A 15472-nucleotide genomic window follows, 5' to 3' on the forward strand; every position below is an offset into this window, starting at 1 on the left:
GCCTCCAAAAAAGCTGGGGAGGGACTTTTTAGCCTAAAAGGGAGTGCCAGGACCTGGGGGAATGGAGCAAAGATGGAGGTGGGGAGATTGAGCCTGAAGATGAGGAGGAAATTGTTGAGCATGAGAGTGGTGAGAGGCTGGAATGGGTTGCCCAGGGAGGTGGTTGAGCCCCCATGGCTGGAGGTGTTTAAGGCCAGGCTGGATGAGGCTGTGAGCAGCCTGATCTAGGGTAGGGTGTCCCTGGGCATGGCAGGGGGTTGGAACTGGCTGATCCTTGTGGTCTCTTCCAACCCTGACTGATTCTGTGAGTCTAACTGTATTTTTTAGAAGCTAGACAGGTATTGTGGAAATGAACACTTTGTGTTTCTAGTGACTCTTTGGGAGGTATTTCAACCACATTACCAGGAGCCAGAAGAGCAGGCTGGAAGCAAGGCCACGCTGTTTGACTACACCCATGTGCAAGGCCAATGAGCTGGAAAATCAGACTTTTGCCACCAGTGAAAAGCAGAACATGAGGAGGGATTTGTAGTCTAAACTATATAATACAAAAACATTTTCTCAGAGCAGTGATCAAAGTCGTTCTTTAGCAGACACACACACCCCCTCTCGACACAGTAATGACAATCCAGAGCACGTTATCACTCCACACCAATACTACCTCCATCTACAGCAGGCAGATTCTACACAGCCTCCACTTCCCTACAGTTTCAAACTCGGTCCAACCTCTGAAAGATCTTTCACTATCCTATCTTCTAGTGGGTGCTGGAAATAAAGCTCTGCAGGGGGTTCTGGCACCTTTGATTTGTTACTTATCAGAGGGATCCAAAAAGGGCTCCAGAAAGTGTTGCATGTGATCTCAATTCTACAATGACTTATTTTGAGCCATACTTACACTTTGTGAGGGTTGTTGGAGCAATCAGAAGGAACCTGATCTCCACAGTCCCACCTGTGTCCTTCTATTAGATGTGTCTACTTCAAACAATAGGAGAGGAGTCTTCTTTCTTCACATAGCAACAGAATGAAAGCTAAAGGCTTCAAACTGGCAGAAGCTTAATTTAGACTGCACATTGGTGACAAAATTAATCCCCATGAAAGTGCTGAGGTTGCCAAAAGATGTTCTGGAGGCTTCAAGCCTGAAAGTGTTCAAAGCCAGGTTGCATGAGGCTCTGAGCAACCCTGTCTAGTAGGAGCTGACCATGCTTGTGCAGAAGGCTGGAACTAGATGTTAAGGTCTTTTCCAACTCAAACTACTCTGTGATTTTGTTGGATCAAGCTTTAGTATCTCCTAAAGAAAGGGGCTGAAGTTATGTAGTGAATCTTCCTTCAAGAAAGATAAAGCTTTAGGAGTCATAAAGCAAAAACACTGTGAGTGTTAGTGACAGCCTGAAGATAATAATCACAGAACCACAGAATTTCTTAGACTGGCAAAGCCCTTCAAGCACCTCGAGTCCAATCATTAGTTCCACACTGACAAGTCCTTGACTAACCCAACCCCCTCAGCACAACATCTCAGCACTATCAATCGCTATGCTTGGAAAGGGCCACCAGCATCAGCCAGTCCAACCTTCATCCCAGCAGCCTTCATCACTACACCATAGCCTCAAGCACCACATCCACTCTCCTTTCAAACACCTCCAGGCATGGCAACTCCACCACCTCCCTGGGCAGCCTGTTCCAGTGCCTGACCTCCTGCTCAGGAAACAACTTCCTCCCAACAGCCAACCTAAGCCTCCCCTGATGCAAGTTCAGGTCATTTCCTCTTGTCCTACCACGAGTAAGTGGGGAGAAGAGACCAGCTCCAGCCTCACTACAACCTCCTTTTAGGTAGTTGTAGAGTGCAATAAGGTCCCCTCTCAGCCTCCTCTTCTCCAGACTAAACACCCCCAGCTCCCTCAGCCGCTCCTCACAGGCCATGTTTGCCAGACCTTTCCCCAGCCTCATTGCCCTTCTCTGCACCACTCCAGCACCTCAGTGTCCCTCCTGTACTGTGGTGACAAAAATTGGACACCACAGCATAGAAGGAACACTGAGGAATCTGTGGGCATTGAATGTGATAATAAAAAGCAGGATGGCAAGAAACAAGTAAGCCTTCCAAAGAATGCAATTAAACAAATGGAGAGGAAATTTGCGCAATAAATCTTCTTCTTCCCCAGCCAAAAGCTGTACTGCTTAAAAACTTCCTCCAGCAAGATTTATGCCCATTGGAAGTCTAGGTGCAGACAGGAAAGTTCACTGCTTCCATAAAGCATTGTGGAAATAAATTTTTCTATTATTGCCTATTTACAAAGATGAAAATGAATAATTTTTCAGAGCAGCCCCAAAGAGCAGAGCAAAGCAACATTTCCAGTTAATCATTCTGAGATAGGATTCGTTTGATGATGTCTACCTGCAGAGATTAATTATTTCAATACCACAAGGAAAAAAAAAAGTTACACCAGAAGAGATGAAAATTCAGCACAAGTTATAATTCTCTGCAGCCCAAACCCACAGTTTGAAGGTGACCAGAGTGCAAGAAACACAGTCAGCAAAGGATTCCCACTGCAGCCAGTTCATGAGGTGATAGTGGTAATCATAGAATCAACCAGGTTGGAAGAGACCTCCAAGCTCAGCCAGTCCAACCTAGCAACCAGCCCTGGCCAATCAACCAGACCATAGCACTAAGTGCCACAGCCAGGCCTTCCTACAACACCTTCAGGCACAGCAACTCCACCACCTCCCTGGGCAGCCCATTCCAATGCCAATCGCTCTCTCTGGCAGGAACTTCCTCATCACATCCAGCCCAGACCTCCCCTGGCACAGCTTGAGAATCTGTCCCCTTGTTATGTTGCTGCTTGCTTGGCAGAAGAGCCCAACCCCACCTGGCTACAGCCTCCCTTCAGGTAGTTGCAGACAGCAATGAGCTCTGCCCTGAGCCTCCTCTTCTGCAGGCTGCACACCCCCAGCTCCCTCAGCCTCTCCTCACAGGGCTGTGCTCCAGGCCCCTCACCAGCTTCATCACCCTTGTCTTGAAAAAGCAGTAGAAAGGGAAAGGAAAACCTGTTCCTAAATGGTAGCAACTCTGTAAAAAGCTTCTGCACTTGTGCTTCACTAAGCTCCTGGGTGATGATGGAGCCTTCTATGGACTAAGACAGTGGTTCCATCCTGACAAGCATGGATGTCCAAGCAATAAGAGGAAGAAAAAAGAGAGAGGAAATAAAAAATAAACCACCACAAACCAAACCCCAAAACACCTAAGAGAGAAAGGTTTGGCATTTGTTCTTGATCACATGCTGCCAAGTTGGAGGAGAGGCTTCTCTTGTAAAAAAGCTGTAAGAGAAAAACTATATCATTTTGGGGGTTTGGTTTGGTTTTGGAGCTGTTGATTTGGTTTTTTGGTTGGTTTTGATTTTCAGAAAACGAATCTTATGTGGTCATGGTGCCACTCAGCCTTCCAGGAAACCTTATTCAGTAGATACTGACCAGAGTAGGAGGTTGCTGTGACTGGTGTGAAAATGGCCAGGAGCTGAAGGCTGTGTGGCCACGCAGAAAGACCTGGATAGACTGAGAGCTGGGCAGAGAGGAACCAAATGAAGTTCAACAAGGGCAATTGCAGAGTCCTGCATCGGGGGAGGAAGAATAAACTGCACCAGTACAGGTTGGAGGTGATCTGTTGGACAGCAGCCCTGTGGTAAGGGACTTGGGGTGCTGGTAGATAACAAATTAACCATGGGACAGCTCTGGTCACTTGCTCCCTGTGACAGCACAAGGAGCAATGGGTGTAAGTTGCAGCAAAAGAGGTTCCACCTCAACACAAGGGGAACTTCTTTTACTGTAAGGGTCGCAGGTTGTGGAGTCTCCTTCTCTGGAGACTTTCAAGGCCTGTCTGGATGTGTTCCCCTGTGATCTGTGCTACATTGTGTGGTCCTTCTTTTACAGTGGGGTTGAACTCGATGATCTCCTTGGGTCCCTTCCAACCCCTAACATCCTGTGAGCCTGTGAAACAGGAAGACAAAACTCTGAAACCCCACCGTGTTTTCAGGGCAGAGGCACCAGGCCAGTTATGACATGAAGGTCTGGTGGAAGGTGTCCCTGCCCATGGCAGGTGGGCTGGAACTAGACGATCTTGGGAGTCCCTTCCAACCTAAACCACTCTATGGAACACATTTCTGTCCTAGTGCTTGCACAGACTCTGTGCTTTTTACCCCCATGGTAGCAGCAGCCAGAGTGCGATGATCAGCTCGGTTACTCCAGATGTCAGAAGAGCACTTAGGAGTTGTCTGAGTTATGTCTCCAATCTCTTTCAGAACTCAAACAATTATAAAAAGTCAATAGTTTAATTCCAAGTTCACTTCCTTGACCAGAGCTTACTAGCAAAACAGCAGTTAAATGGAAGCGGATGGCTACTCGGTGGCTGCGTTAGCCCCTGCCGTGACTGCTGAGCACAGAAACAATGGAGACTCTTTTCAATTAAATACTCAGAGAAGTGTGCACATAAACCTATGTGTGCAAACACATGCATGTAGTGTGAGGGTTTTCTCTTCCTATTACCTAACTCCAGCTCTTTAATGTTGTGAGAGTCTAAATCCTCTCTCTTGTTCATCAACAAAGACAAAGACTGCCTCTGCTAACCTCCTGGACTCAGACTGAAGTGCTTGTCTGAAAGCTCAGCGATGCAAATCAACAGGTAATGCTTTGGGAACTCCAGGACCTCAGCCTGGCTTGAATGCCCAGGACGTGTAGATCTTATGTCACCTACCCCGAAGAGAAAAGGCTTATGTGTATCTGGGGCATGGACAGGTAAGCAGCACAGAGCGGGGGGGGAGGCACTCCCCAGTGCTGCCGCCAGACCCCTGTCAATGCATGAGAATGCACAGGAAGATTTCCCGGGGAGCTGCACCAGGACACTGAGCTAAAAATCTGTATAAAGAGAAAGGAGCAATGCCTGTCCGAGGGTGGACCTCCACCAGACCACCAGAGCTGCACCACCACCAGCACAACTCCTGATCAACTCCACAGATCATCCCTGGGCCACACACACGCACATCTCTCTCCCTCCTTCCCATCTGTGGCTGATGGTAATATCAACCTGGCTCTTTTCCTTCCCTGTTTCTTCCCTTCTTCTCCATCGCTCTCTTTCTCTCTCTCCCCACTTCTCTCTCTCTCTCCCCCCCTCTGTTTTGTTCAACTTTATCCTTTAATAAATAGTTTTGTTGTGATCTCTGGTCTCGTTTGCACCTTAATTTCACAACACAGAAATCATTAAGAAGAGATCTTGCTCCTCTGGACAGAGATATTGTTAATCTCTGTTCTCTGGACCTTGACAAATGTATAAATCAAAGAATCACAGAATGGTTTGGGTTGGACAGGACCTTCAATATCGTCTGCTTTCATCACCTTTTCTAACCAATCGAGTACAAAAACCGAGATGCCTTTCGGTATGAACCAGAACAGACACTACCCTCCCAAATCCACCTCATCTTGAGCCTCCTGCAAAAATATGAGTTTCATTTGAAACCATCCTTCGTCTGCCTTTGACCACTCCTCACCCCACCTTCAACCTGTCTTTATGTGCAGATGGCAAAGCCACACACAAAGCTAGGATCTCCATTGGTACTGTAATTACCCTCAGCTTCTTTTACAGCTCAATTTTCATGTGTTGTGGAGAGCTCAAATGGAAAGAACACTTGACATAAAGTCTGGACAGCTCAAATGGAAAGAACACTTGACATAAAGTCTGGACAGCTCAAATAGAAGGAACACTTGACATAAAGTCCATCCTATTTCTCCAAAGTACAATTTCTACTCCTTAACATTTTGGAAACTGAAACCCCACCTAATGAAGTCAATTCTAGCTACAGACACTTGTCTCAGCTTGCAGCGACCGATGATTATGCAATAGGTTTTGCTACCTGGGAAAATCTTAGCCCTAAACTTTATTCAATAAAACCCATTTTGGGAGTAACTGAAAGGGTGAGACATCTGCCCAGGACTTCCCTGCAGTAGAATTATACAATTGCTTTGGTTGCAGAAGACCTTTAAGATGATTGAATCCTGCCATCAAGCAAACACCACCACGGGCATTAAACCACATCCATGTGTTCCTTTAACTTCTTGAAGAATGGAGACTCCACTACATACCTAGGCAGCCTGTTCCAGTCCTGACCACTCCTGCAGCAATGAAACTTCTCCTAACATCCAATCTAAACCACCCCTGGCAAAATTTCAGGCCATTTCCTCTTATTCTGTCACCTGATGCTAGGGAGAAGTGACCAAGCCAGCAATGTGCCCTTGTGACCCAGAAGGCCAATGGGATCCTGGGGTGTATTAGGAAGAGTGTGTCCAGCAGATCAAGGGAGGTTCTCCTCCCCCTCTACTCTGCCCTCTTGAGACCCCAGCTTGAATACTGTGTTCACTTCTGGGCCCCTCAGTTTAAGAGGGACAGGAATCTGCTGGAGAGTGTCCAGCAGAGAGCTACGAGGATGATAAGGGGACTGGAAGGCACTGCCTGAGGAGGAGAGGCTGAGAGACCTGGGGCTGCTTAGTCTGGAGAAGAGAAGAATGAGAGGGGGTTTTGTAAATGTTTATAAGTATCTGAAGGCTGACCAAGATGAGAGAGGGGACAGGCTCTGCTCACTGCTCCCTGGGATAGGACAAGGAGCAATGGGTGGAAGTTGCAGCAAAAGAGGTTCCAGCTCAACACAAATGGGAACATCTTTACTGTAAGGGTCACAGAGCACTGGAATAAACTCCCCAAAGAGGTTGTGGGGTCTCCTTCTCTGGAGCCTTTCAAGGCCTGTCTGGATGTGTACCTGTGTGCTCTGTGTTAGATAGGATTGTCCTGCTCTGGCAGGGGGTTGGACTTGATCTCTTTGGGTCCCTTCCAGCCCCTAACATCCTGTGAGCCTGTGATCCAGTGAACCCCAATCACTCCAACCTCCTCTCAGGGAGTTGTAGAGGGCAATGAGGTCTCTCCTCAGCCTCTTATTCTCCAGACTAAACAATCCCCATTCCCTCAGCCACGCCTCATAATTGACTTGTGCCAAACTCAGCCTCCTCACCTCCAGACTAAACAATCCTACAGTTCTCCCAGCCCCACCTCACTGGACCTGTTCTCTAGATCCTCCACCAGCTTTGGTTGTCCTGGTTCAGTACCTCAATGTCCCTTTTGTAGTGAGGGGCCCAAATGTGAACCCAGTTATGGAATAGAATCAGTCAGGGTTGGAAGGCACAACAAGGATCAGCCAGTTCCAATCCCCCCTACCATGCCCTAGAGCAGGCTGCACACAGCCTCAGCCAGCCTGGCCTTAAACCCCTCCAGCCATGGGGCCTCAACCACCTCCCTGGGCAACCCAGTCCAGCCTCTCACCACTCTCATGCTCAACAGCTTCCTCCTCACAGCTACGCTCAATCTCCCCACCTCCAGCTTTGTTCCATTCCCCCCAGTCCTGGCACTCCCTGACAGCCTCAAAAGTCCCTCCCCAGCTTTTTTGGAGGCCCCCTTCGGACACTGAAGGGCCACAAGTAGGTCACCTGGGAGCCTTCTCTTCTCCAGACTGCACAGCCCCAACTCTTTCAGTCTGTCCTCACAGCAGAGCTGCTCCAGCCCTCTGAGCATCCTCCTGGCCCTGCTCTGGACACACTCCAGCATCTCCACAGCCCTCTTGTCCCAGGGGCTCCAGAACTGGATGCAGTACTCCAGGTGAGGGTCTCAGCAGAGTGAAGTTGAGGGAGAGAATCACCTCGATCTGCTTGGCTTTCTGGGCTGCAAGTGCACACTGCTGGCTCATGTTGAGCTTTTCGTCCAGCAGCACTCCCAAGTCCCTCTCCTCAGGGCTGCTCTCCAGCCACTCACTGCCCAGCCTGGACTAGTGCTTGGCATTGCCTCCATACAGCTGCAGGACCTTGCACTTGGTCTTGTTGACCCTCAGGAGGTTGGCTTGCAGCCTGTGCAGGTCCCTCAGGATGGCATCCCTGCCCTCCAGCCTGTCTGCTGCACCACACAGCTTGGTGTGGGCAGCAAGCATGCTGAGGATGCACTCAGTGCCTCTGTCCATAGCACTCACATAGCTGTTGAACAAGACTGGTGCCAGGACTGACCTCTGAGGGACTCTGCTTGTCACTGGCCTCTACTTGGCCATGGAGCCATTGACAGCCACTCTTTGGGTGCAGCCATCAAGCCAGTTCTTTACTCATGTAGTGGTCCACCCATCAAACCCATGTGTCACCAACTTGGAGACCAGGATGTGGTGTGGGATAGTGCCAAAGTCCTCGCTGAGCTGCAGTTGATACGGGAAGCAAAACTACAAAGAGCACACACTGTTAAGCTGTTTGCAAAGAAGTTGTAAATTCAGTGTTGTGATGGTTTGGGTGTTACCTGTCCCACTCACTCTTATGAAATCACCCAGACTAGACTCAGCCAAGCTGGAAATGAAGAATGAAGCTTTATATTTCCATCTTAGCATAATATCCAACCAGGTATTTACAATAGATACAGCTAGAGACAGAAATAGACAAGTTAGAAAGGTAATACAGACACACAAGAGCCCTCCCAGAAACCAGAGTCCCCAGGAGGGGCTCCCAACCACCCTTCCACTTCCTTCCCACCCCTCTACCTTATCCCAGACTTTGCCTTACATTCAAGGTGAGGCCATAGGGTTTAAAAAGTAGAAGGGTTAGACAGCAGGTTAGGGAGAAAGGTGCAGGCAGCAAGAGCCAGAGAGAGCAACTCCGTTACCTATGTTTGTGTTCTTGTTCTTATCCATCTCAGCAAGCCTATGAGTGCAGCAGAGATGCTTTCCACAGTCTAGCAACTAATTCTTCTCACCAAAATATGCCAGGAAGGCTCAAACTAGCACAGAGAGGAATATTTTACAAGGGTGGTAGGATGAGTGGGTATGGATTAAATCCTGGGGAAGGTAGATTGAGACTGGAGATTAGGAAGATATTCTTTACAGTGAGAGTGGTGAGACACTGGAACAGGTTGCTCAGGGAGGTTGTGGATGTCCCCTCCCTGGAGGTGTTCCTTCTCCTCACTAAAATAGCTCAGCTAGGCTCAAACTAGCACAAGTGCTTAGGAGCAGACAGATCAAGCAGTCCATGGGGAGAAGACATCTAATGTTTTGTGCAGGCACCAGTGACTCAAGTATTGTTCTAAAGCCACAGTGCACATGGCCTTCATCTCACACAGGACAGCTGAGAGGAAAAAACTGCCCAGGACAACCCTGTAAAGCACCTGAATAGGTCAGTCCTCAAACTGGCACAGACAACACTTCCTGGCTAGAACAATGTAGGAGACACTCGGGATGCTCGTGCCTGGCTGTAGAGAATAAACTCTGCTCATTTGATGTGCTGTGTTACTCACAGAAGGAAAAAAACCCATGACTGTGCTACAGTTCAGAAGCAAACTAAACCCATAAGGCCAGAGGCAATAAAAAAAAAAACCACGAGCCCCTCACCCCCCCTTCATTCCTGCAGACAAACTCACTAGAGGCTGTGCCAATTACTAGCAGAACAAAAACCCCCCTATCATTAAAAAATGTAATCACTCACGAAAACCTTCGAGGCAGATGTGAGATGCTTTGTGAACTGGTGGGGTGGGGGTTTTTTTTGGTTAATTAATGAGAGCATTAACCCCCTGGGTACTGCTGAAGAGCCCAGCAGGGGCCGTGTCAGAAGCTGTTAAGTGTAACAGTGATAAAACGTTAACAAAGCAGCTAATTAAATCAGGACTGCCACTGGTGGAAAAAGAGCAAGGCTGCATTTTGCCCACTAATGATGGAAATAAATGATCAACACATTGCTGGGTGCCTGAATATAAATAATATTAAATGCTGCATTTCCCACTCTGCCTTTTGGACTTTGTGGGAACAGCAGATCCTTGCTTCTGTAACACCACTCTCAGGTGGCCAGCACCAGAACGAGAGGACACAGCCTCAGGCTGCGCCAGGGGAGATTTAGGCTGGAGGTGAGGAGAAAGTTCTTCACTGAGAGAGTCACTGGACACTGGAATGGGCTGCCCGGGGAGGTGGTGGAGTTGTCATCCCTGGGGCAGTTCAAGGCAAGGTTGGACGTGGCACTTGGTGCCATGGTCTAGCCTTGAGCTCTGTGGCAAAGGGTTGGACTTGATAATCTGTGAGGTCTCTTCCAACCTTGGTGATACTGTGATACCGTGTGATACCACAGCTCTGACACGCTTCCTGCCTGCACTTACACTGAAAGTTATGCAGGTCTGGAGAGTGATCTGCAACCTGCAGCATACAGGCACTTCAGACTGTCACAGAATACTCTAGCTCGGAAGGGACCTGCAAAGGTCATCCCTCTCGACAGTAAGCAGGGGCATCCTCCACTGGATCATCCCTGCTGTCCCTGGAGGTGTTAAAAAAAAGTCTGGCTGGGGCACTTAGTGCCATGGTCTGGTTAACTGACTGGATGGGTGAGAGGTTGGACTGGATGAGCTTGGAGGTCTTTCCCAACATGGTTCATTATATGATTGTATCTCCAGGGTTGGAACCTCAACAACCTACCTGGGCATCCAGGTGCACTGTTCCACTAGCCTTATGGTAAAGAACTTGTTCCTAACATCCAATCTAAATCTGCTTTGCCCTAGTTTAGAATCATTGCCCCTCATCCAATCACTTCAGACCTTTGTAAACTAATGCTCACATTTACTTCCAAATAATAGAGTTTGACTGGAAAAGACCTTTAAGATCATCGAGTCCAACCATTCTCTAACTCTGCCCAGTGTGGTGCTAAAATATGTCCCTCAGAATCACAGAATTTCTTAGACTGGCAAAGCCCTTCAAGCTCCTCAAGTCCAATCATTAGTTCCACACTGATAAGTCCTTGACTAACCCAAACCCCTCAGCACAACATCTCAGCACTATCAATCACTATGCTTGGAAAGCATCACCAGCATCAGCCAGTCCAACCTGCATCCCAGCAGCCTTCATCACTACAACATAGCCTCAAGCACCACAGCCACTCTCCTTTCAAACACCTCCAGGCATGGCAACTCCACCACCTCCCTGGGCAGCCTGTTCCAGTGCCTGACCTCCCACTCAGGAAACAACTTCCTCCCAACAGCCAACCTAAGCCTCCCCTGATGCAACTTGAGGCCATTTCCTCTTGTCCTATCATGAGTAAGTGGGGAGAAGAGACCATCTCCAGCCTCACTACAATCTCTTTTTAGGTAGCTGTAGAGGGCAGTAAGGTCCCCTCTCATCCTCCTCTTCTCCAGACTAAACACCCCCAGCTCCCTCAGCCACTCCTCACAGGCCATGTTTGCCAGACCTCTCCCCAGCCTCATTGCCCTTCTCTGCACCACTCCAGCACCTCAGTGTCCCTCCTGTACTGTGGTGACCAAAACTGGACACAGTACTGGAGGTGTGGTCTCAGGAGCGCTGAGCACAGGGACATGAGCACCTCCCTACTCCTGCTGCTGCTCACACCATTTCTGACCCAGGCCAGGATGCTCTTGGCCTTCTTGGCCACTTGGGCACACTGCTGGCTCATGTTCAGCTGCTGGCCAACAACACCCCCAGGTCCCTTTCTGCCAGGCAGCTCTCCAGCCATTCCTCCCCAGCCTGTAGGGCTGCTGGGGGTTGTTGAGACTGAAGTGCATGACCTGGCACTTGGTCTGGTTAAAGCTCATGCAATTGGTCTCAGACCATGGCTCCAGCCTGTCCAAACTCCTCTGCAGGCCTTTCCTACCCTCCAGCAGATTGACACTTCTGCTTCATTTGGTGTCATCTGCAAACTTGCTGAGATTGCATTCGATGCCCTCAGCCAGGTCACTGATGAAGAGATCAAACAAGACTGGCCCCAAAAGTGAGCCCTGAGGGACTCTACTTGTGACAGGTCACCAGCTGGACTTAACGCCATGGACAACAATAATTTGGGCTCAGCCATCCAGCCAGTTTTTAACTCAGGCAAGAGTCCACCTGTCTAAGCCATGAGCTGCCAGCTGCTCCAGTAGAATGCTGTGAGAAATGGTGTCAAGGAAGAACAGCTTACAAGTGCTGTGTCCTTCTCAAGTGACACAAATGTAAAGGATTTGAAAGCAACTGAATTTAATATCTTTTTGAATAAGAACTATAGATGCACAGAATGGTTTGGGCTAGAAGGGACCTTAAATATCATCTAGTTCCAACCCTCCTTCCATGAGCAGAGGCACCTCCCACCAGACCAGGTTGCTCAAGGCTTGGCTTTGAACCACCTCCAGGGATAGGTCATCCACAACCTCCCTGGGCAACCTGCTCCCATGCCTCAACACCCTCACTCCTACTACAGCTCAAGGCCCCATCCCATCTTTGAACTCTTTCTTGGCAGGCTAATAGGCCTATTAGATGTCCTGTCTTGCCCCACCCTTCTGGTGATGGGGGAAGCAAGCATGGAAGGAAAAAGGCCTTGGCCATTATGTCCCTTCTCAAAGTGCTAAACAGGTACCCACAGGTGTTTAGGTACTTCTTGGTGTCTTGCCCAAATAGGGGTGAACAAGCCCTGGGGTCACCTAATAGGCTCAGTTTGGCAAATGCCATCTGATTGGTGAATCTCTGTGGCCAAAGGAGCCTTTGCACTCGGGCAAGTAATATGAATTGAGCTAAGTTGCAGGCAGTTGAGCTGCTTCTGCCTTTCTGCCTCTACCTCACAGAGCTGCCTCTGCCTTACTGCTCTTGGACAACGTGTTCTGCACTGCCTTGTGCTTCAGACCAGCTTAGCCCTCATAGTTTGGGTTTGAACTACCTGGAAACTTAAGTGCCTCAAATTTCCCAAGAGAAGGCATTTAAGTGCCTCATGCTGTGGCAAGAAGTACCACCACCGTGGTGCTCTCTGCACACCTGCAACAGATGCTGCCTGCACCTCTGCAAACCTCCATGCCAAGAGGAAGCAGGATCAGGGCAGAGATCCTTTCCCTCTTTCCCAGCACACTGGGAAGATCTGGAAACCTCTCAATGGCTCAGCAGTTCCAACACTGCCACAAAGGAGCCAGGGACTATCTTGAAATGTCTACTCCACCACAGTGAGCAGCACAGACTTTCCCTAATGCTCCAGGCTGCCTATTTATAAGTGAGGCAAAGCCATTTTCTGGCTAAATTTTTCCAATTCTTCTGATTCTCCTAAATGAATTAATTGCCCAGAAGCATCCCTGTGAAGATTTTCCTGACCCAATTGGAACCCAAATGTAACTGAAGAAGGATGTGGACATGCTGTAGTGTGTCCAGAGAAGGGCCACTGGGATGCTCAGAGGGCTGGAGCAGCTCTGCTGTGAGCACAGACTGAGAGTTGAGGCTGTGCAGTCTGGAGAAGAGGAGGCTCCCAGGTGACCTTCTGGTGGTCTTCCAGGATCTGAAGGGGTCCCCCAAAAAAGCTGGGGAGGGACTTTTTAGGCTCTGAGGGACTGGGGGAAATGGAGCAAAGCTGGAGATGGGTAGGTTCAGGCTGGACATAAGGAGGAATCTGCTCAGCATGAGAGTGGTGAGAACCAGGAACGGGTTGCCCAGGGAGGTGGTTGAGGCCCTATCCCTGGAGGTGTTTCAGGCCAGGCTGGCCGAGGCTGTGTGCAGGCTGCTCTAGAGTAGGGTGTCCCTGCCCACGGCACGGGGGTTGTGACTGGATGATCCTTGTGGTCCCTTCCAACCTGACTGATTCTATGAACTCATTTGTATATAGCTGTGGGCAGGGCTTTCTGGAAATAAAATTACCTATTTTCAGAGAATCACAGAACATTAGAGGTTGGAGGGGACTTTCAGAGGTCATCGAGTTCAAGCCCCCTGCCAAAGCAGGATGCCCTAGGGTGGTCCGCACAGAAATGCATCTAGGTGGGTTTTGAAAGTCTCCAGAGGAGACTCCACAACGTCTCTCTGGGCAGCCTGTTTCAGTGCTCTGTCACCTTCACTGCAAAGAAGTTTCTCCTTGTGTTGGGATGAAATCTTCTATATCCCAGTTTGTAGCTGTTGTTTATTGTCATTAATGCACACCTCTGAAGAGAGATTGTACAGGGTTAACCCTCCTGGGGGGAGAGATCTTCAACCTGACCCCAGGTAGCTTTGACCTCTCCCCAGGGGTGGGTCTGAACACTACCAGGTGATGGTGGTTAGCCTACTCCCACTGCCTGTCTAAGACGCATAAAAGCAGGGGATCTTCCTGTTTGTTTGCTCTCTCTCTCCCCCTCCCTGCCTTCCTCCCTCTCCCTCCTTCCCTGCCAGCATCACCATTCCTGTTGCGTGCTGCTCTTGTCTTACCACGTGGCCATCATCACCCATGAGGCAGACAAAACCCATTGCCATCAAATCTGGTCGCATGTTTACATGGTTTGTATCTTGTTTTCCCTTCGCTACACCTTTGGAACTTCCCTACCTCACATAACTTTTATTTATTGTTAAACTTTTCTTCTGTTAACTTCCAAATCACAGTGAGATTATTGGTTTGAGTCTACATTACCTCTCCTCTCTCTCCATCTAATTGCTTTTCTTTGGGGAAGGAAGGGGGAAGAGGGAAGGGCAACCTATAAATTGTCATTGGTTCTATTAACTACGTTTGAGTCTCTGGGAAATTTAAATTAGAACCCAGACAGAGATTGGCCCCATCCAGTTGCCATCCACTCCTCAGATATTTGTTGACAACGATCACAATCCCCTCTCAGTCTTGGTCTCTTCTCCCAGGCAACAAGGGGACACAGCCTCAAATTATTACAGTATCACAGAGCATCACAGTATTATCAGGATTGGAAGAGACCTCACAGATCATCAAGTCTAACCCTTTACCACAAAGCTCAAGGCTACACCATGGCACCAAGTGCCACGTCCAATCCTGCCTTGAACAGCTCCAGGGACGGCGACTCCACCACCTCCCCAGGCAGCCCATTCCAGTGTCCAATGACTCTCGTATAATCTGTGCCTCAATAATTGCCCCAACCAAATCAACCACTTCCAGGGCTGGAGCCTCCACAAGTGAGAAAGAAGTGAAGCTTTTAGCAAGGGCACCACACACAAGAGAAACAGGCAAAAAGAGGTGGGTGGTTCTGACCTCGTTTACCGCCACGTAGTATCGCTGCTGCTGGAACTGCGGCGAGTTATCGTTCCTGTCTCTCACCACAATCCGCACTTCATGGTTGATGATGGTGCCAACCTTTTTGTTGACACACTGCACTTGCACCACAATGGACTGAATGGACATTGGAGGCTGGAAAAGAAAATGCAGTTTTAGAATTAACACTGAAAGCCTGAATCTGCAGTTACATCTGAGCTGATGCTCACAGAATCGATGCGATTGGAAAAGACCTCTCCGAACATGGAGTCCAACTGACAACCCAACACCGCCATGGCGACTAAACCATGTTCCAAAGTGCTGTGTCCAGCCATTTATTGAACACCTCCAAAGATGGGGACTCCACCACCTTCCTGGGCAGCCTCTTCCAATGCCTGAAATTTTTCCTCATCTCCAACCTAACCCTCCCCTCCCCTGGCACAATTTCAGACCATTTCCTGTCATTCTA

The 15472-nt window shown here is 49.0% G+C and overlaps 1 protein-coding gene across 11 annotated transcripts in view; it reads right to left on the reverse strand.

The window, feature by feature from the left end:
* PCDH15 (protocadherin related 15) overlaps positions 1-15472 on the reverse strand; it is a 1224756-nt gene that overhangs the window by 346174 nt on the left and 863110 nt on the right. For all 11 annotated transcript variants that reach the window (XM_064145003.1, XM_064145009.1, XM_064145013.1 and 8 more), the window contains one exon: positions 15004-15159. In XM_064145003.1, coding sequence (XP_064001073.1) covers positions 15004-15159 — 156 coding nt within the window. The remainder of the gene's footprint in view (positions 1-15003; positions 15160-15472) is intronic.

This window comes from Pogoniulus pusillus, chromosome 6, assembly GCF_015220805.1.
Source record: "Pogoniulus pusillus isolate bPogPus1 chromosome 6, bPogPus1.pri, whole genome shotgun sequence".
NCBI classification, from domain to species: domain Eukaryota; kingdom Metazoa; phylum Chordata; class Aves; order Piciformes; family Lybiidae; genus Pogoniulus; species Pogoniulus pusillus.